The sequence below is a fragment of the Meleagris gallopavo genome, chromosome 10 (genome assembly GCF_000146605.3).
Source record: "Meleagris gallopavo isolate NT-WF06-2002-E0010 breed Aviagen turkey brand Nicholas breeding stock chromosome 10, Turkey_5.1, whole genome shotgun sequence".
In the NCBI taxonomy this organism is placed as follows: domain Eukaryota; kingdom Metazoa; phylum Chordata; class Aves; order Galliformes; family Phasianidae; genus Meleagris; species Meleagris gallopavo.
Genome location: NC_015020.2, coordinates 3876927 through 3898376, shown reverse-complemented (window position 1 = coordinate 3898376; position 21450 = coordinate 3876927). Strand labels below are relative to the sequence as shown.

General features: G+C 39.5%; 1 protein-coding gene across 1 annotated transcript in view; it reads left to right on the top strand.

Annotated features, from left to right (window-relative positions):
- Positions 1-21438, top strand: part of LOC100544914 (choline transporter-like protein 3) — a 25138-nt gene extending 3700 nt beyond the window's left edge. Inside the window, exons 2-12 of the mRNA XM_019618485.2 lie at positions 129-236; positions 2504-2646; positions 3235-3371; positions 4708-4801; positions 6290-6459; positions 6883-6972; positions 7602-7726; positions 9220-9406; positions 16793-16958; positions 18789-18867; positions 18951-21438. Of these exons, the coding sequence (XP_019474030.2) occupies positions 129-236; positions 2504-2646; positions 3235-3371; positions 4708-4801; positions 6290-6459; positions 6883-6972; positions 7602-7726; positions 9220-9406; positions 16793-16958; positions 18789-18867; positions 18951-19073 (1422 nt within the window). The 3' untranslated portion in view covers positions 19074-21438. The remainder of the gene's footprint in view (positions 1-128; positions 237-2503; positions 2647-3234; positions 3372-4707; positions 4802-6289; positions 6460-6882; positions 6973-7601; positions 7727-9219; positions 9407-16792; positions 16959-18788; positions 18868-18950) is intronic.
- The last annotated feature ends 12 nt before the right edge of the window (positions 21439-21450 follow it).

Below are 21450 nucleotides of genomic sequence, written 5' to 3'. Positions count from 1 at the left end.
CGCTCCTGGGGTCGGGGAGCTAGCGGGCGTCCGGCGTTAGCTGCAGGGTTGCGCTTGCGGAAAATCTGTGACGTTCGAAACTTGACTTCTCTTTCACAGGTGTTTCGTTTGTCTTTCTTTCGTTTTAGGAATCTGGAGATCGTGTTTCTGAACTAAGGGAATGGAGACCGGTCATTTCTAGAAAGTGCACAGACCCTCTCTGGCTGCTCCTCTTCTTCCTTTTCTGGGCCGGTTTGGTAAGCGTGCGTTTCCCTGGGAGCTGCGGTTCGCGGAGCTCTGCGTGTGCGAACGGCGCGGGGCGCGGTGTGGGGCTGGGCTGCGCTGTAACGAGCCGCACAGGTGCGGGCAGGGCTGGGTGACTGGGAGCTCCCTTGCTGAGAACGAGTTCGGGCTCTGTTTGGACTCTCATTACTTCTTATCTAACTCTCTGCAGTTTTTCCCTTGTACCGTGTCTCTCTTCTGGTGAATCAGGTCGCTGTCTGTCCTGTGCCCAGGACAGCATGCAGATTTTTAGGAGCAGGTTTTGTGTTTGTAAGCATGAAAGGTTTTCGTGACATATCTGAGCCTACTGAGGAATGAATATGCTATTGATCGGTTTTGGATTGAATTCCTAAGAGCTCTTTTGATGGAAGCTAATGCAGAAGAACATATGTGCATCCTGAGCTCTGTGTAAGCTGAACTTTGCAACTGGGGCAAGGATTTTCAATTTGTGCTTTCTCTGAATGTTTTTATTGCTCAGTTTCTGTAAAATAGTTTAGTGCATAGATAACGTTGTTTTCTCTTGTTTGATCTGAGTTTTTAAAGATTACATGAAAAAGGTGACACTGATTTCTTCCCACAGTGGAAAAGAAATGAAACCATGTGAGTGGTTCTGTGCAGGTGTATATTGCTGGTGCATGGAGATGGACACGCCTCCCAGCAGTCACTCAGCCATCTCTTACTTGGAGTATTTATGGTTGCTATCCAGCTTTCTGCACTTAAAAATAAGACATGCACACAGTGTTTGCCATAGTAATGGCAGTGGACATGCAACTTCCCTCTTTAGAAGTATTGTCAGATTTATTTTTTTTTTGAAAGTCCATTTCAAGTAGAGTTACAGTGCCAACTTCTTTTTTCCCTTTGAAAGCTATTTGATTTTCAACATTTTTCTATGTAAATAAGTAGGATCTGAAAATAATTTCTTGTTGTAACTAGCATCACATACACAAGTAGTACATCAGCTTTAACAATGGCATCTCTGTAAAGGTCACCATGTTAAGACAGTGTCAATGTGCAAGCATAATTATAAATAGCATTATTTAAATAATTACTGTAAACACAGGCACAGATGAGAATACGTTGAGGACCAAGGAAGTACATACTTACTCATGTATGAGACTCAGTTTTTGCCTAGATACTATCTTTAGACACAAGTTAAAAGTAGAATAACAAAGGCACAGACCTTAATTAGTAAAGCTGTTGTGCTGGATCTGATATGTAAAACCTCTCTCCAGAGCAGCTAATATTCAACTGCTCTGTGCAGGGTGGTAGTGGTTAATGTGGGCTGAGAAGACTTGCAGCTGCCAGCAATTTGCATGTAGCCGCTGAGCCAAGAGCTTTGTCCTTGGTATATGTGAATTGTGGTCTGGTCTCCGTAGGACAGAGGGGATGATTAAATCACCAAGTTCTCCAATGGGTGGAGTGCTATAAATAAGCTGTGGGGAAAAGTGCTCAAGACTTTACCGGCTTCACAGAAGAATTACTGCTTCTTGGCTTTAAAAGGGCGTTTTGGCCCTGATTACTTGGGCAGAGTTTATGCTGCATTCCTAGGCAGAGTGTCTTATGCTGACCAAGTAAGTGTTGCTGCAGCTCAGCCAGCAGGGATGCTGCCTCTTAGGTTTACTGGGAGCTCACCTTCGGTGCTGGGGCTTTGGTACAGCAGAGTATCTAAAAGCTCAGTGCAGTAACACCCAGGTCCACGATGTGGCTCTCTTGAGGTTTTTCAAATGCAGTCAAGAATACGTATTTCTGAAATTTCAGTTAATCTGCATTTTAACTATATTTGTTTTTAAAGTATACCTTTGGTTAAATTCAGTGTTTCAGCAGCTCGGTATTTCAGCAGGTGTGGTTTGAAGGGCACTCTGATAATTGAGAAGCAGTGGCTGCATAGGAAAAGTGCTGTCCGAGTGACCTTGCCCAGTGACACACAGAAGCTTTGGCAGAAGTGGGGTTTAGTACTTTATTGCTACTTTCTAAGTATTTTAATCTGATCCTGTTTTTCTTCTTCTGTGATTTTCTGCTAAATTATTTGATGTGCTTTCTGGAAGACAAGAGGGAAGTCTAAGGAGACAATAGGGCTGAACTTGTCCTCATGACTTGCTCTGGCCTTGTGCAGAAGGGTGAATTTTAGATTTAGTGGTTTGCATTCACAAGACAAAAATAGTCAAGTTGAAAGGAATGTTTACTCATTGGGAGAGAAAAGCTATCGTAGCATGATTTCACATGAAAAAACCTGTTTTTATAGATGTTTGTAACTGGCTATGCTGTGATGGCTGGTGCTGCAGAAAGACTTGTGCTTGGATATGACAGCTTTGGGAACATATGTGGTAGGAAGAATGTTCCTGTAAAAGGGGTGCCCCTTTCTGGAAAGGACATGACTAATAAAAAGTAAGTATCTCAGATAATGTCTAATTAAAGTTACTGTTCTTTAACTGCACCTAACTTCAGGAATATACATCATCTAACTGTCAATCACATGCATATGTACGTGCATACTTCAACTAAAAGGCAAATAAAATGGTGTGGGAATGATGCAAAATGGTGAGCAAAATGGAAATTTAAGGTGGAATTTGAAAATGCATGCCATTGTTCTGCTTTGTGATGATTTCTTCTTAAGTAGGATCTTAGGACTTCTGCCAAACGCTGGTTTGTTGTGGACAAATCTTTGTATTTATGGAAGTTAAATATTGAGGCTACCAGTCATTCTGGAAAATTCCATGCAAGAGAACTAATGCTTGTAGAGGGGTACCCACCTTGGTAGCGTCTCATCTCATTAAAGAAATGAAGTTCAAAAGTATAGCATGTTCTCAAATTGCTTCTTAACCTTTGGCTTCAAAATCCAGTTGTTTCATTGTAAGTGGAAAAAGTTTCATTTGCTTTATAGCACTTTAAAAAGATGGAAAGAAGGCTCAGAATTTAAACCTATGAAAACCAGAAGGCTTGTTTTTTGAAACGAGGATCTTTCTGTCTTTCCAGGTATGTGTTCTTTCTGAATTCATGCAGCCCGGAAATGCAAAGCCTCAAAATCAGTTCAGTTTCCTTGTGCGTGTCTAGTTGTCCACAAGAGCAGCTCAACTCTTTGGAAGACCTCCAGAGTTTTGCAAGGAACAATGGTGTGCAACAGGGAATATGAGTATCTAATATATCTGTAGAACAGTTGAGAAACTTTCACTTTATTATTCTTATGTTTGCTACACTAGGGAGTCATTTCTGACCGTCAGTTTCCGGAATAGTCCATAGCAACCAAAAATAAACCCCCATCTCTGCTTTATTTCAAAGCCATTACAATTTACAATTGTTTCTAGAAATGGTACAGCTCTCTTATGCAGATTGAAAAATTGTTGATACATTCCTGGACAAGTCTGAGATTATCCAGCAGAAAGCTGGCTGCTGACAGTGGCAGTGGGTGAACGGAGCTCATGTGCTATTTGAGAAACTTGTCTAACTGGTTCTTTTCAATTTAATTAAAGCTGTAGTAGAATTATTAATTCCAGAGAAGTACTGGCAGTGTTATCCCTTTTGACATCAGAGCCCAAAGTTTAGTATTCTGTGTAGGTCTTTTTTTTAATTCTGCCGTTGAAGATGAATACGATGTTAGGAGTAGCTGTTGTGCGAAGGAGGCAACTCCAGTTTGTTCATTTCCAACAAATAAATGAAGTAACCTGTGGCCTAGCCCTTATTCCATAGTATACGTATAAACTGCAGTCCATACAGATAGCAATGGTTCTTTTTACTGCACGTCGGAATTCCATTCTTTTTCGTTTTGTTGAATGTTTTGACAAGAGTTTCTATTTCAACTGACAACATTTGTTTTAATTTCATTTTAGGATGCTTTGTCATTATTTAGTTATGTACAGAAAACCATAAACCCTAGTTTCAGTGCAACTGAATAAAATTGCATGAAGTTCCATCCATGTGCTAAAACTGCTTGCATGTTTATGTCAAGGGAGAGGGCAGTATTGCATTTTGAATGGCTTGAATGCACACAGCATTTCTTTCCTAGCAGCGTGATGTAATGGAGCAGAGTATTGTCAGCAGAGTACCTGGCACTGTTCAGTCCAGAGGGTAGGAAATTTAAGCTTCTGGATAGATACGTATTCTGCTTTAAATTATGAGGGCCCTATTCCATTGTGGCGTGTGTCAGTTTAGGTTTTTGTGTTGTCTTAAGGAATAAAAGTTCAGAGCTGAAGTGTTGTACCATGGAACAAACAATGTGCTCACCCTCCATGATGGTCAGTGAATGGTAGTTACAGTTAAGTCTAGAAGATAGAAGATCCCAAGGAAGTTGCTATAGATTTACCTGGTAACTAATTTATTTTATGTTCCTATTGGAATATCAGTGATGAATGTGGCCTGCTAAGGGATCAAAGCAGAAGTGTAAACAAAACTTAGCGTGTTTTTCTCCAGAATTGTAACTAATATTAATTTTCCATTTCTTTTATTTCTTAGGTTCTTGTCTTTGTGTTTACAACCTGAGCATTTCCAGTTACACGCTAAATCCAAAGGCAGCTGAGCTATGTCCCACACTGCCTGTTCCACCAAGGTGAGGAGTGCTGGATGCTTTACAATACCCTGATGTCTGCATAGCTTATTAAGGATTCTTAGTTCCTCACATTCTGTAGATGACGCCATGTAAAATCAGAATGGTTGTGCATTGTTTATTTTTGTACCTGTACCCTTATGGGTTTCTGTGTGTGCCTGAGAACACGCCTGTGTCCTGTCCTGGAATGAGCAAGGACTGCATTCTCTTTTTAGAGATGTTTTCTCTCCAAATCAGGGGCAGAGCATTCCACATGAGAAGTGACTTATTTTCTGCACAAAATTGTTGCTCTCTCCCTTAGCGCTAAAGAAGGGAGCTGTGCTCTCAGACCTCTATTATTATCCTGAACCCGGAAATTACTTGTCAGAGTTATTTCATGGCCAGCTGGCTTGAAGCACAGATCTGTGGACAGCAGGGTCTAATATTTTCCAACATGTTAAGTATGGATATATTGACTTAGTTGTATATTTTTATTTATTATGAGTTAGCGAATCAAAATCCTTAAAACCACTATTTAAAATTCCACTTTATGAAAATACAATAAAGAATTGGAATCTCCATGTTTGCAGAACTAAGTCATCTACTGCTCCAACGAGAAAGCAGAGGGTGAAAACACCAGGAGGGAGCAAGGGACACATGAAGCCATTACCATCCCAGTGGATCAAAGGAAGACATGCAAATTGATGAAAAATATGGCATATTTGACTTTTTAGGCCTTTTCTTATTTGGCAAGGAACTCAGCATATTCATGTTGCACAGTAGTATTTCATCATTGAAGCAAAGCTAGTCAGAGAAGTTTTAATGTGTTGATGAACAAACCTCTCCACTTAGGTATGAATATTTCTTTGATGCAGTGCAGCCTTGCCAGAGTGGAACAATGAATATATTCAATAAGTTAGCTGGAAGAAGTTTTATATGTAGATATCTGGTGGTGTTATATGTACCTTACAAACATTGTTTTGGAGCAGGTTTTAGAATACTTAAATATCCTCAAAATGATGTGAAATGTTCACAGTGAAGTTTACAGCCATGCTCTCATGAGTTTAGGTTTTATGTAAAGACATGGGAGCAGAATGGGTGAAGCCTGGCTAGAAACAGAATAGGAACTATGTGCTGATGGTGAGTGAGATAGTAATCCACTTTTTTCCCCTTGTTGGTCTTGAATTGATGTTCTCACCCAGCATTGCAGGCATGGTGCCACCAAGAGTTTATTTTGCAGATGAAAAATGACGCCACTGCCTGAGCATTTGTAAGAGACTGCTCCTGTGCCCAGAGCCCTGTCCTGCTGGGTCAGACTCCATGTTTACGGTGGAGGCAGGGAGGGGGACTGGTGGGCTGCAGGTGGTGGCTGTCAGCTGCTGCAGCACTGTGCTGGGGGTGCTGGTGTGGTGCTGCAGAGGGCTCAAAAGGAACAGAGCAATAAATCTCCGTGGGTTTCAAACTGTCCAGTAATTAAATCATTTTTCTCTATCTTTGTTTTTAACCTTCCAGTAAATCTTTTCCATTATTTAATCGGTGTGTTCCACAACATGCTGAATGCTATTCCAATTATGCATCTGTCTTGATAAGTGTGGTTAACGAAATGGATGTTTTTCACCGAATTCTGAGTGGAATATTGGCAGGAAGAGATACTGTGATAGGACTGAGTGTTCTTGCACTAGGTAAGATTGCAAATAGAAAAATGAGGTTGTAAACAGAAAGTGAATAGTAGTATTCAATTAAAATGTGAAGTTCAAAATGCTTTTGTTAGTTTCATATTTTTTAATTTAATAATATTGATCTTCAGATTTTTCTGGACAGATTTATTCTCAAGAAAGAATTGGGTTTTTTGTTATGATTAATGTAATAGACTAAAATACAGCGCTAGGAAATATCTGAGGGTGATATGTCTTTTCAGGGGACTGAGAAGCTGTTGATAAAAAGAATAATGCCATTAACATTAATGTTTTGATTTTTAACTTTCATATCCCTCTTTAGAAGTAAAAGCCTGAAATTCTAATAGAATGTTAAGCTTACCTGTAAAGTAAGTAAGAGTTAAGTTAAATGGGTGGTAACACTCATAATAAACTTTGTGTATTTTTCAGCTTTCTCTTTTATAGTGGTTTTGACCTTCAGATTCATTCGGATGCTTCTGGTCCATACTTTGATTGCACTGGTTGTGTTTGGGTTGTTATGTAAGTATACCTTTTATGTAAGGAATACCTTATGTAAGTTTACCTTTTAGCATTCACTAAATGGGGCCATCTCACTGACGTGATGGAGAGGCAGCTGAACAAACAGCTGTCCCTTTCTTGGAGGCCGTCTTTCATAACCATTTCTAAGCAGAGTCCTGCCTGCCTTGGGGTGCCAGCATCTGGCTCTGCCGTCCTAGCTGCTGAGTGTTGGGATGATTATCAGTTTTAATTCTTTATAGATGTCTGGAAATGACATTTCTTTTGGCTGATGAATGCAGCTATGGAAATACTGCTGTTTCACAAGAAAGTGTAGTGAAGTTTTACATTGCCTGCTTCGGAAAGGGAGAACTGTGGGAGTGTGTCCAGTTAAAGCTTGCCATTCTGTAACAGCTTCTTATTTCCTCAACAAAATTATATGGCTGAGTTTTAGAATAGCTGCAAGTAAACCAAATCATCTGCTGGGCTTGTACTTCAGCCTAACAGCCTATGATGTGAATTTTCTCTGTGATCACTGACATTGTACCTTTCCTACATGATAGCTCCTGAGCAGAGCTGGGGGTGGGCAGAGAGGTTGTGGGGAGGCAGCCTGGGGAGGCACTGCCTGCTTTCATGCTGCTTGTTTGCTGCAGTTGTCTCGGGTGTCCTCTGGTGGCTCTACTATGACTACAGGAATGATCCTAGCACTGAACTGGAAACAGAAAAGGAGAATGTAAAATTTCTATTTGGGTATGCCATCTTCTCTACAACAGTTACAGTAAGTAGTATTTTACAGCAAGCAGTAATTGGGCTGTGGCTTGAAAACTTGAACTGCGATGGTTTTGCGACAATAAGAATAATCCCTTATTTCTTTCAGATTTGAAAAACAGAATCAATGACTGCTTATAGTCTTTTATATAGTTTTGTATCTTCATTATGAAGCTCATTGGTCAGCTCCAGGCTCTGCCACATTTCAGCTCTATATAAACAGTACTATCATCAGTTTTGTAGAAATGCAGTTCTGTTCCATACCTGTTGCCCTGTGTATCAGCTAGCTGGAGAATTGTGAGTGAGCAGAGAGGCACTGGCTCCTAGTGAGCACAACCTGTACATTCAGCCCACCCTGACAGTTCAAGAGAGGAGTGGTTTTGTTACACCATGGAAGGGGCAGGCAGAGCACAGGCAGCAGTGTCTCTGCCTCATGCTACAGGGTGAAATTCTGCTTTTCTCTTATTACCCTTGTTTTCTAACAGAAAACCTGACTCTGTCTTGCAACTTTTGAAGAGTTTCTCATTGTGATGCAGTGTAAAAGGAGTCATTGCTCAGTCTGAGTGTACAGTCTGTAGTTTGTGAAACATTTGTCAAAAAGATGGCATCTCTGTTTTCTTAAAGCAGAATAGGATCCACAGGCTGGGATTCACTGGATGTGAACAGTCTGATGCTTTATGGGTGAAAATAAAAATGTTATAGATCAGATATTTTCATATTCTCTGTGAGTTATCAACAATGAGCTTTTAGCTGTTCTTAATAAAAGAGTAGGAAGGGTTTCATTTTGGTTGTAGGACTTGAGGAACATCTGCTGCTGCAGGCTGCTCTTTGCAGAGCAGGCAAGAAAACTGGTGGTAAACCAACCAGCTGCCACTGGTTGCGTTTGTTATTTTATAAATTCCAGCCTTTTTTTTTTTTTAAATTGCTGTTCATAGCTGTCAAATACAAAAAAATTGTGAGGTTGTGAGTTTTTTGCATCTTGGTGGTGGTGGTTGGTTGGTTTTTGCTTTGGGAAGAAAGATTATTTAAATAAGGTTTCATTTTACATCTGCTTTGCATCCATGTATACCCAGCCAGTTTGGTTTGGCTACTCCTACCACTGTGAACAGCAGTAAGCTGACTGGAGTAGAAGGAAGTTTACATGTTCATAACATACAGGATATATGAAAGCAGTATGCTGTGCCTAACATACCTCTGTGTTCATTGCTGTAAAGAAAAATAAATTGTTTCCATTGCATGAGTTACAGACTTGTGTTCCATTTTATTTTAAGGAAACAGTAGTAACGCTTTTATAGAATTAATTTTGTGAAATCAAAGATTTTAATTCACAGGCTCCTTGAGAATATAGGCAGTATCTTAGGAAGCATTTCCAGCACACAGTGTTTGTGAAAAATGTCATGTCTTTGTGAAAGCTATATCCCCTGGACACACTTGACAACTTTACATACTTCTTTTGAGGAAAAAAAAACAAAACTAATAATAATTATTTCTTTTCTCTAACAGGTTGTTCTGCTTTCCCTTATACTTGTGCTAAGAAAAAGGCTTCAGTCCACTGTACAGCTCTTTCAGATTGTTGGTAAAATAATCGGCAGAATCCCTTTCCTTCTGTTCCAACCACTTTGGACCTTTCTGATTCTGATTGTCTTCTGGGTATTTTGGGTTGCTGTGCTGCTTAGCTTAGGAACTGCAGGTAAGTGTATGCTTTGCTTCTTTCTTATGAATGCTGTTTCCTAAGTTCAGTTCTTAAGTATGGGACCCTCTGGTCTTATGTGGGCTAGCCTTGTTATACAGCTGTTACCCTTCCCTTCCCTCTTTCTCTTGCTGAAGTCATTGCTAAAGTTCTGTGAATCACAGCACTACAGAAGAGAGAATTTTTGTTCCTAGGTGTGGGCTTTACTTGTTTTCTTTCTCAGTTATTTAGCTTATGATCAAATCATGATGGATATGTGTATATGTTTGATGTATTTAAATGAAGAAAGCCACATTCTCATTTTGTAACTGCACTGAATGTTGTGTCCTCCCTCCTGTTCATCTCCTCTGACTATAAACAATGTTCAGTTGTCATGGAGGCAGTGGTCTGTGAGCAGTACTTTATTGACAATTGCTATAATTATTTAGACTGGTACAATAGTATCTGGATCGATCTAGACACTCTTGAGATTGTAGAGGAGGTGCTCTATAGAGAAAGTCAATTCTTTATGAAGGATCTGTAAGAAGACCAGATTATGAGCATAGTATAACAGACAAACTGCTATCAGATCTGCCACTGATTGGACAGTGGGTAACTTGGTTGCTGTCCCTTGGCCAAGCATCACTGTGAGGGAAGGGGAGGTTGTCCTTGTGAATGTCATCTGAAGGAAGACAGCTAGGCTGGTTGTGTGTAACTCTGGAGATAATTCTTCATGCAGATGTCTGCTTTTGTCCATAGGAAGCATTGTGATTTAGGTGTTAGTTTTGTTTTGTTTTGTTATGTTTTCATTTTGAATTTCTGTAGCTTCTGCTAAGAGTCAGTTGTCCTCTGGATTAGAATTTGTGCAGAACTGGAGCAGGTAGAGACAGCTGTTTGTCATAGAAGCTTTACTTATTCATGAGTTTGTTTTCTTCTGAATCTTTGTGGCACTTCGTGCATGGAGAAGCAAATGCAGCCAAACTATTCTGATGCTTAAGTCTGATTATTTTGTCTTGTGATTCTGCCACTGCTTGAGCCTGTGGTCCTGGCCAGAAAAGCCTCCAACTTTTCTGTAGTTGAAGCCCTTCTGCAAAACTGGCAGTATTCCTGTCACTGTGGGGCAGAGACCTCACTCCTGTCCCATGGCACCTTCCCTCACACCCACTTCACTTGCAGCCAGAGACATCATCTCTCTGCACTGTGCATCAGTCACCTGCTGCTTAGGCTAGAGCAGAATTCATTTTCCTCCAATTTTCACTGGTGAGCTATGCAGGTAAAACAAAATGAATTCTAACAAGTGGATTTGCTAAATATATAATTAACAGATACTATTAGAGAAAATACTATATGCTAGACTTTAAGCTGAGCTGACATCTTTCCTGTAAGAATATTCACTGGTTTATTCTAAATAAGCACATATAAGGATGTGAAGCTTGCCTTTGTCGAACATAAATTTAGACTATACCAACTGAATCTGTCATACTGAAATGTGGCAATTATGAAAAGAAATGTTTTAGCTCGTGGTGATAAGTGCTGAATGGGGAACGAGTCAGATACTTCCTTAGATGTTTTTACAGATTTGCAGGAAAGCAGTGAGTTGCAGATTCCATAAATAAATCCCGTGAAAATTACCTTTTGGAGACTTTTTTATGATTTTTTTCCATGTTGCGCTATTTTCCCTTATTGATTGTATACTTTGTGCTAGACTATTCCACTCAACTCTTTTTTTTCTGCTGGCTCGGGGAGTAGGATTCAAGGTTTGGGACTGGCTGTAACATGCAGAGTGCAACGGAGCTCTCCTGGCTCAGAGGCATTTTACTTTTTCTTCTTTCTCAATCACAGCAGGGATGCTGATGTTTCCAGAGAGTGATACCCATAAGGTGGTACAGAAGGCAGCATCATAATGTTGCTGCACTGTAGAGTGGTGGTGAAATTTCTAGCATGCTCTGAGTTTTCAGGGAATCGATTTCTTGCAGTTTCAGCATAAAAGAGAAGGTTGTTTCCAGGCACTTAATTATCAGTATATTTCTCACATGGGGAGTCTTGTAAAACATATGTTTTGACTGAGACCTTCCCCCAGGAAGTTCTTAATGGAGATGTCGATTCTTTAAGTTTTCTGTTAACAAATAGGGTGTTAATATTTAGAAATATAAATGTGCATTTGATAAATAACCCATACTAGTTCAAAGTTACAGCCTAAGCATGAATGTGGGTAGAAAAATGCAACTTCACATGTTCAACTGATATTTCTGATTAAAACTTGATGCCATTCGTTTTATCATTTCTGTTTGTAATTGAGCTTTTTATTTTGCATTCTGTGTGAAATGGTGGCTGTTGTTACCGAACAGGTGTAAACTGAGTTCTTGGCAAAGTCAGAGTGCTGAGATCTCTGTATAAATGGCATGTAAGTGCCCTGCAGCAGCCCTGGTGCCCGCTAGGTGCCGATAAAGTCGTGTGGGAAAGGTTTGTTCTCAATCTCTTCGGTTGTTTACAGGAGCTCTGGTTACAGAGCAACTCTTGAAGGGAGCTTGAAGACAACAAAGGCAATTTTAGCCTTTTAATGATCTGGGGGGATGATGAAAGATTGTTTTATCTGTCCCACAGATTGAGGGGTTTTGAAGAAGGTAGGTGACAGAAATACGACAGTTGTTCTGTCCCACACTCTATCCAATAAACCACAGCTTAGATTTTGTTTGTAGATCAAGATGAGGATAAGCGAACATATATAGTGTTGTTTGATTAATAACATGGTGATGGCTGAGCAGCTTTGTATTTTATACTGATTTTCTCTAATCACCCTGGAGATGGAAGACATTTCCTTTATTGTTTGGGTGGGTTTTTTTTAGTTTGTTTGTTTGTTTTTGAGTTTTATGAGCTTTTTACATCAGCTGAGAGTACTTCTCTGAAGTTCTCCCAAGATCTGCTCTCTTGGAACAATTGTTTTCTGTTGACAGGTAGCTGCTTAGCAAGCATTCACTTTGTAAAATATAGCTGTTTTTGTCTTGTTTCTGACACTGACTTCTCATTAATGTATTTTTCGAGGCTATGTTTGAAATGCAGATATATAAGAAAGCTGAGAAACTGAAATGTTTACGAAGACATTTAGTCTAATAGTCTTTAGTCTAATACAAACAGATGGGAGATGAATTTGGCTTGCTACTGTGCTGCACCTGTTCTTAACATTTTTCCTTGAATCTTTGCTAGTTATGTATTATTTAAAGCATCTCTGCATCTTACAGCTCTGGAGCACCTGATCTTTGCTTCAGCTGTGATGCACCTGATCTTTATGCCACCACACAGGCCCTTATTTACATCTTCTCCAACAGTTAGTGTAACTGAGTGCAGAGACAGCCTTCTTGGGAACTATAATAGACATTTCTTAGAAAGGTACTTATGCATATGACTAACTTGAAACACATGGATAAGCCTATTAAAATCAGTGGGACTACTTATGCATTTTAAGGTAGGCACCTGCTTAAGTACCTCAGTAATTCAGAATCTGTAAGAGCGAGCAGCTGAGAGCAAGTGAATTCCAGACCTGAAAATCTAGGAGAAATGCCAGACTCTGTGAGACTGGAAACAGTACAAACAGTGGCACCAGTTAGAACCATTAGCAGGGTAGGAATGGAATTCATCTGTGCTTTAGAAAAGCTGATAGATCTTAGGGTTATTAAGTCTTATTGTTTGTGAGTTTGTGGTGTATTTCACTGCAGATCTGACTGGCGCAGCAATACATGTCTTTCAGCTTCCTGGTGTGCAGGAGCTGCGGAGCCCACAAAGCATAAGTACTGTGTGCATAATGTAGGATGAGAAGGCAGCATAAGGTTTTCCTGTTGAGAAGGAGCATGTTATAGGCAATAGAGCAATAGAACTGTTGTATCAAGTTTTTCAGTAGCTAAACCAACAATGAGGACTTATTTCCTGCAGGATCCTTGCCTTTCCAATTACAGTTGACTAGCTTAGCTATAAATAACACTACATGGGAAAAGACTAAATAGAATAACACAGTAAAAACTCTGTTGGAGGACATATGAAGATGTGGTGTATGCTGCCAGAATCTTTCCTCGCTTAGCAGTGGGAAGTTCATATTGTATTTTCATGTTAACAGGAACTGATAAACAAGCTCTCAGTATTTTCTGGGCAGTGGTTCTTTATTTCTGATAAGGAAACTGCTAAACTGGACTTCCCGGGAATTTTCATCCCTGGAAGCAGCCTGCTGCTCCAAGCATCAGCAAAAACTTGCAGCGGCTGTTGCCAAATAAGAGCATCTAATGTAAGTCTTAAAGGACCAGAGTGCAGCTGGTGGTGCTGTGCATGCACTGACTGACATAGTGGCACAGCACTGGGCTGCTGAGTCAGGGGGAGAAACTGTTCTGAATGCTGCTGCAAACACTTACAGCTGTTTGCATTGTTAACAGCACTGCTTTGAAGTATTTGCAGCAGATCAGCACTTGTACTGATCAGAGGTTTCAGATTTGGTGATTCATCTGGAGGGTCCTCAGTCCTTTACGTTCTTTACTGATTTAGCATCACCACTAAGAGTGCATAGTACACCAGAAAGATTGTTTTTTGGCACACTTTGCTATGATTATTTTCCTCTTATTGGAGGATTATTTTCCTCTTATTGGAGGAAAAATATTCTGTTGACAAATGAAAACTGTCTTTCATGGCTTTGGGAAAGTTTAGCTAACAAACAGATTACAGTGAAGTGATGAAAAAGATGCTTTTGTCAACAGGGTATCTATGTTATCTTTTGAAGCTTTTCCATGCTACTAGGAGTGAGGTATGACAAATAACATTGTATTTTACAATATGTTACAATAGCATTGTAATTCTGTTGCCAGCACTGTTACATACTGAGCCACATCTGAAGGGATATCAGTCAGACAGATGTTTACACTGATAAATTTTGTGAAGTTACAAAACTGGTTCACCTTAGCTAAACGGCAGTGATAATGTTGAATTCACAGGTGGATGTGCCTGATTTCTGTGCAGTGCAGCACAGTGCTGTACCTGCTCTCATGTCAGGCTGGTCAGAAAGGGCAAAACCATTGCTACTCGTACTGCAGTCGCTTATTTCAGAAAGCTGTTAAAAAACAAAAGGAAGTAGTTTACAGTACAGATTATTGTCAATCCTCATGACAAAGCTAGAGATGCAAAACCTGAAATTGTGCCTCCTTGGTGAAAGAAATACTCAGGTGGATTGCATGGTGGAAAACATGGTTAATTCTGTTACCAAATGGCATAGTGTTTCTGCACAGAAATGGAAGGGTGGGAGACCTTCTTGTGCAGTGCTGACCTAGCATTTGCCCACGTTCCTAAGGAAGGACTATAGGCTGTGATTAATGAGCATTGTTGAGGGCAGGCTCTGGCTGTGTGTGCTGCAGGAAAACAGCAGTCTAGAATCCCTGGAGGAAGAAATGAAGATGAAAGCCCCCTTGAATTCAGAACAAGAAATGATAAAACACACAGCCTATTTTAATGTACTGAAGTAGATGAATCTATCCTCAAAAATTCGTCTAAAAAGGAAAAACAACTTTTGGATCCAAACTTAAAAATGAGATGGCAAGGGATGGGGAGGAATGTCTGGAAGTGTGTGATAGGAGATCTTAACAGAATTAGCTTCTTCGCTGCAAGTATCTTGCATTTCAGAGTCTTAAAATACGTTTGAATATAGAAGCAGTGCTATTTCTGTGAATGACCAACTTTACATCACTGTGAAGGGTTTACTAAGCAAGTTAAAACTGATAACTTTTCAGAAAATAAAAAATGTCTGTTTGCATTTCAGCAAAGGTTGCTTTGATGACCAAGTCTGGTTCAGTTCCTACAAGCTCCTCCTGGAGGGCCACTTTAGCATGTTGATGGATGCAAGTCTTGATTTCCAGAGTGCTGAGAATAAGAGTGGCTTAGCTCTGGGAAGAATGCTTAGTTTCTAGGCTATAAATCCATTCATAGATTTATTCTTTTTTTTTTTTTTTAATCCTTCAATAGCAAATATTTCTTCTCAGAGAATCTAGGATAGATGGGTTTATTTTGCTAGTGTTGTAGAAGCTAAATAACTCAAGTTTTTTTTTAAGCTGACCATATAATAACAATTATATAGCCAGGTGGCATTTTTTGATCCGTTTGAAGCATTTGAAGATAATTTTGCAAAGCAATTATGGGGTGGATTCATATTTTTGTAATTCACAGGCACATGGTCTTAGATTTTGAAGGCTTGTAAAGCTTGTCTAAACCTGATGGTGAAAACCAAACCCTTATTGTTTCTACTTCTAGATATTATTGAGAACGCACTATTTTATTGTACAAAAATACAAAGTTGAAATTAAGAGTACCCATTTTGTAGATAGTTTGATGCCTGTGATATTCTTGAACTTGAAGATGGTGCACTTCAATACTGGTGTTAGAATGCTGTTCCAGCAGTAAAAGACAATTCTGTCTCCCTTTCTTTATTTTGTACAGTTAGAATAGGAAACTGTTCACCTCCAGAACTCGTTTTATTCTGTGATCTTGAAGGGTAATGAATTAAAGGCCTGGTAAACTTAAAAACAAACAAACAAACCCAAAAATGGGATGGTGGGCCTATTGACCTTTCACTAGGAATGAATATTCCACTGCCATTATCCCCTGACAGGACTTCAAAGTGGAGTGGCATAAATTGGATTGCATGGGGAAAGGTCTGATCACTCAGTTGTCTGAGCTACGCCTACCTTTTGTGAAAAGCCATCTTTTCAGTGTGGAATGAATTCTGTGTTATTAATAGGGGTAGAAACAATTTTATTTAGCTTGAATAAATGCATTTGTCAATGTTCCTCAGTATAGGAACAGTAGTCCACACTGGACTACTTACTACCATACAGACGCTTTCTTTATCTGCCTGTATTTTGCATAAAGACTAAAAGTCTGATGACTAGGAGTTGACCTAGTTCTAATTAGTCATAGTAATTTGCAATAGTAGTTAAAATTGTGATTTTTTTTTAAATATGTTATGCACTCAATATTTTTATGCACTCTTGCTTCTCACAGAGGAAATTTGAAGTATTTCATAACTGACTATGAGTTTATTTTAAATTTGAATGAAGAAAATTAAGATTTAATTTGTATCAGAAGTAAATCTGCTCAAATCTTGAGCAGTGTTTTCTCGGAAATCTTTACTGATTTGTAGCTGTCCTCTCAACTCTATTGGCTGCGCTGCTTTGAACCTAATTTTAATCCAAGCTTTTTCTAAAATTTTGTTTTTCAAAATTCTATTTCAATTAAAATTTAGGCTCTCTGGTTTTGTCAGAGAGAATGGAAATAAGAAGCACTTATAATTTCATTGAAGAAAACTTAAGAAAAAGGGTGAAGTTCATTTTTTGTTTGTATCTGGTGATTTATATTAATATGATGGCATAATCTCAATCCCAGGTACTGCACAGACTACTTCAGAAGGACAAGTGGAATACAGAGCTTTTTCTGGAATTTGCTACATGGCATGGTATCATTTCGTTGGCCTTATTTGGACTAGTGAATTCATTCTTGCCTGTCAGCAAATGACAATTGCTGGAGCAGTGGTTACTTGTTACTTCAACAGGTAAGTACTGCATTGCCCCTTGGAGTTTTGGGAATTTACCAGGATTTGCTTTCAGCCTCTTTCCAGGCAAGGTAGTCTCAACTAGGTTGCAATTTATACCAGTATCTTGGGTATAAATAGTGTAATATAAAATAGTATTGATTGTTGCAAGATTTTAAGTACGATTTTATAGTATGTATGCTATTAATATGACTCACCTCTACCTCTGAAGTTATTGGGCCAAACTGAGCCTTGATACAAGCCATGAGAAAACTGCTGTCTGAGGAAACTGCCATTCCTAGGGCACGAGGCTGAATTTGACATCTTCCTAGGAGACTGCATCATCTGCAAATGGAGAAGCAGAATATAGCTCTGCAGCCATCTAATGTGTTCTTAGACTGTATGAAGTCTTCCTTAGAGTTTGTCCCTGTTCTGGGTTTTCATTTGTTCTTACTGCATAAATGCCTGGTCTGTTATGCTTTTTTTATTCAGTGCAGATATTTCCAGATAACTGTAAATGCTTTTACAGCACAGTTAGGAACTTAGAGATGTGTAAACAAACTTCCTTAAATTTTATACTGCCCTGGAAGATAAAGGTAGTGGTAATAAGGAGAAATCCCCACTTCCTGGGATTTATACCTGTTTGTACACATACGATATTCTAAAATGAAATTAGCACAGTTTCATGCACTGGCACAGTGCTACCCAGTGCTACCTTGCCATTCTGGGGAGAGTCTTAAATCTCACAATACTCTGCTGGGCCTTTTTCACAATAGAGTCATATCCAGAAAACGCTTTTCTTTGTAATTAATTTATGAGCTTTCTTATCCTCATTGCTCTGTTCCTCTACTCCCAGCAATGAGATTTTCTGATCTGTGAAAAGCTCAGGCATTACAAGGGGTTTCTTTGTTTTGTGTTAGAGGAAAATGGTGATAATCTCGGTTTGTTGTAAAACTGCCTCAAGGAAGGCAACCTGAGGGTGGAGGAAGAGAACCTAGGGAGCCTGGAGCTCCAGCTGCTGCCACCTGGCTGGCAGGGAGGCTGGGAAGGAAGCTATTGGCTCTTCCAGAACCCAGGTGACATGTTTCTGTTGGTGCTCTTTAGAATGTATTCCTGGTCATTTCAGTTTCTGAGAAAAACCTCCTGTGATTTCTTCTCCTCCGCCCAGCAGACAGCAGTGCAGGTTCTTGCTTGCAGGAGTGCCCCAGCCACACTAGCCAAGCTGGAAGATGTGGTTACAGACAGTGGCCCTGTTTTAAGTGATATTTTGTCATCCCATTCAGTGATACAAGGGAAAGCAGTGTTTAATACGTGGATCAGGAGTGCTTCTGTGCAAGGATTCTCAGCACAGCCAACAGCCAGACCACTGAACTGGGGCTAGTAAGAGTGCAGACCATATCTAAAATGCTCTTTTCAAAAGGCTGGGGTCTGCTGAGTGACCCTATTATTTTACATGCTATGAAGGGACCAGAAAAGGAGGAACTCGCATTTCATTATCATCTCCTTTTTCCTGTTGAAGCTCTGAACACCAGTAACCAGCATATCTGTGGTTCTGTGCATAGCTGGCTGCTCTTTTCTTCTAAGCAAATTTATGTTTCTCAGGCAGTTGAATGCTGAGGCAGTAAGTGTTCATTTAAATTGCTTGAGAAAGCAGGGGAGAAAAGTATTGCCTCTTACTGGATTGTGTGCTGCCAGTGCACGTTTGTACGATACACTGTCTAAATCCCCAGGGTAAAGGCACTGTCCGTATCTTCTTCATGCAGAGCAGGGAAACAGCTGTAGGAGTTGTTGTGATGACTTCTGCTGCTCTGCCAGGGTCTTCTGCTTTCCAGCTGTTTCCTACTGTTGCAGGAACTGGCTGTGGAGTACACCCAATAGTACTGAAAACATTTTAGTACAACCACTTTGGAGCCCTCCTCTTGTTTGCCAGGTAACGTACTGAGTTGAGAGACTTGTGCTTGGAAAAGGAAATGCAGCTTTTCTGTGGTGCTGATCCCTCTTTCTGGTCTGTAGGCTCTGTCAGCACAGATCTGCAGAGACACAGAGCAGGGGGAGAATGGTGAGAGGATGGTGAGCAACGAGAGCGATCACAGCATCGAGGGCAGGGGTTATCTCAATCTGTTCCAGCAATTCTGAGCTTGTCCGCTATGTGTTTTTAATATATTCCCTGGGGCAGTATCATAAAGACATGTCACAAGAGTTTGTTGATGATACCTCACAGTGAGGCTTTCTTCTTGGGTTGTAAGGAAATGGCATGCGCCTTTCCCTGCGGAAATCTCCTACAGCACACGCAGCAATGTGCTGTGCAGCCCGCAGTTGCAGCAGAGCTGCAAGCAGGGAGGGCAGGGTTGTTGCTGTAGTTTTACAAGTAATGTATGTTTGATCTGCAGTACCACTGCCAAAAATGGATTTTGCCTTCTTTTGTTTTAGTTGAAGCATGAATTTGTGAAAGAATTTATTAATTTGATAAAATAAAGAAGATTTATTTTATTAATGGTTATTTTTTAAGACTTGTGAAAATGGCTCAATCTAAAAAAAAATTCTGTTAGTATTGCTGTCTTATATGAGGGTTTATTTTCACCTTGGTGTGCTTAGAGGTTATGCATATGTTTGCCTTTTTGATGAGGTTTTTCCTCAGGATTAAACTCAGGATTAAAAAGGTGATATGGTAACTTGACTCATGTCACAGTGATTATTGTCCTGTCCATGTTTGAACTTATTTGATAACTAATGCATGGATGTCACTGCACAGCGTTGACACTAAGAGAGTGAGTAAGCCTTTGTGGGACTGGGGTTTTAAAACTGACTCTTAGATAGTCAGTACTACAGACTTCCAGTAGATTCAGTAAAGAGGTGAAATACATCTCCCGGTAAGTCAGCAATCCAGCTTTATGGAGTTGCACCAAAGTCACTGAGATATTGAGAACTAGGATTGAATTTTTAGAAGATTCCTCTCTCCTTTTCAAATATATCTGTAGTGTTTATGAGTATCCTTTGCCCTGCTGACACACTTGACCCAACTCATGTGAAAGGGCTCTTGGCATGCGTGTGGTTGGAACTATTCCTGGTTTTCAGTACAGGTAAAAGGGCAATTGCAGGTACAGACTGTGAGTTCAGTGTTAGCTTAATGGTGTCTCTTCTATTACAGATCTTGTAAATTATTGTATTTGTTTAAAGCTGAAATTCATGTTTACTTGAAGAACATGTGAGTCATTCCTTAAAGCTTTTGAAGTATTTTACACTAAATCTCTTTTTAAGCAGCCTTTGGAAAAAGATGAGACAGGATTGAAGAAAACCATAAGCATAGTTTTGAAAAGGATGGGCTTTAAAAAAAAAGTCATGGTTCTTTCAAATATTCTGAGTGTATCTAGATTGCCTTTTTTCTTCACACACACAAACAGTGGATTTAAAATGAAAGCTGAGATGTATGTGTGAACCAAGGATCGAAGGAAGTTAGTGTTAAAAGATACCAAATATCACAGAGCTCATAAGAAAACAAAGACAATTGGCAGCAATTAGGAAATAAAATAATTAAAAGATGGTGTAGTATTGAGTACAGATTCACAGGATTTTGGAACAGTAGTGTTCTGTGTAAATCCCTTGGGATTTACATAAAATAGGAATACCAAAGAGGAAAATCAAGGTAATCAGTCTTGTAACCAGTTCTATCAGGCAGATTCCTGTTTTCTTCCAATACTTTGCATGCATTTGAAGGCACCATGTCTGCACTATGAAGTCTACGTGTGGAGGATTCACTGAACAGTATAAACTGTGCACAAAAACTAATATATGTCAGATTGCATGTTTGTGCTAAAGTCATTTCAGATTGCAGCCATATAATGTAAAAAGCTGGATGAAACTTCATCCGTTGGGGTTCTTGGTGTAGGTGGAAGACTGAGCCAGACTTGAGCTTGATTAGAGTCACAGACATAACCTGTTGCTGCATTTAGTTACCACTTCCTATGCTTCCTTCCCTGAGCATAGAAAATATTCTTTCTCTATTCTATTCTGTTTGGAAGCAAAGCAAGAAGCTTTGTCAGGTGCTGTTCTTGTGAGAATTCTTTTGCTAGGAAAAGAAGGTGTGGAAGAGTTTCCAAGTGTGTAGAAATTTATCTAAACTAAACTTCAAATTCTGAGATTCTGCTCATTAATCAGACCTGCTAAAATACCAAAGCCTTTTTTCTCATTCTTCTTAGTAGCAAGTAAATTATTAACATGTGAGTAAACTTTGTCCTTTTTGTATTTCTCAACCATGGTTAGTTTTTAACTTGCAGAAATTTAATCTTTAATATTTTGAGATCTGACTGAGGCTGTGATGGGTAAGGCAGTGTAAAAGGGAAAAGGAAACACTGTTACTATATGGATAGAATAAGGCCTGTGTTTTGGTATGTGTGTAACTCCAACATGGAAACCTCATCACTTTTTTTAATGAAGAAATATATATACATGTATAAATATGAAGTAGAGAATTCCAGTATCCCTCAAGCAGTTCCCCTAGTGGTGAGACAAAAAA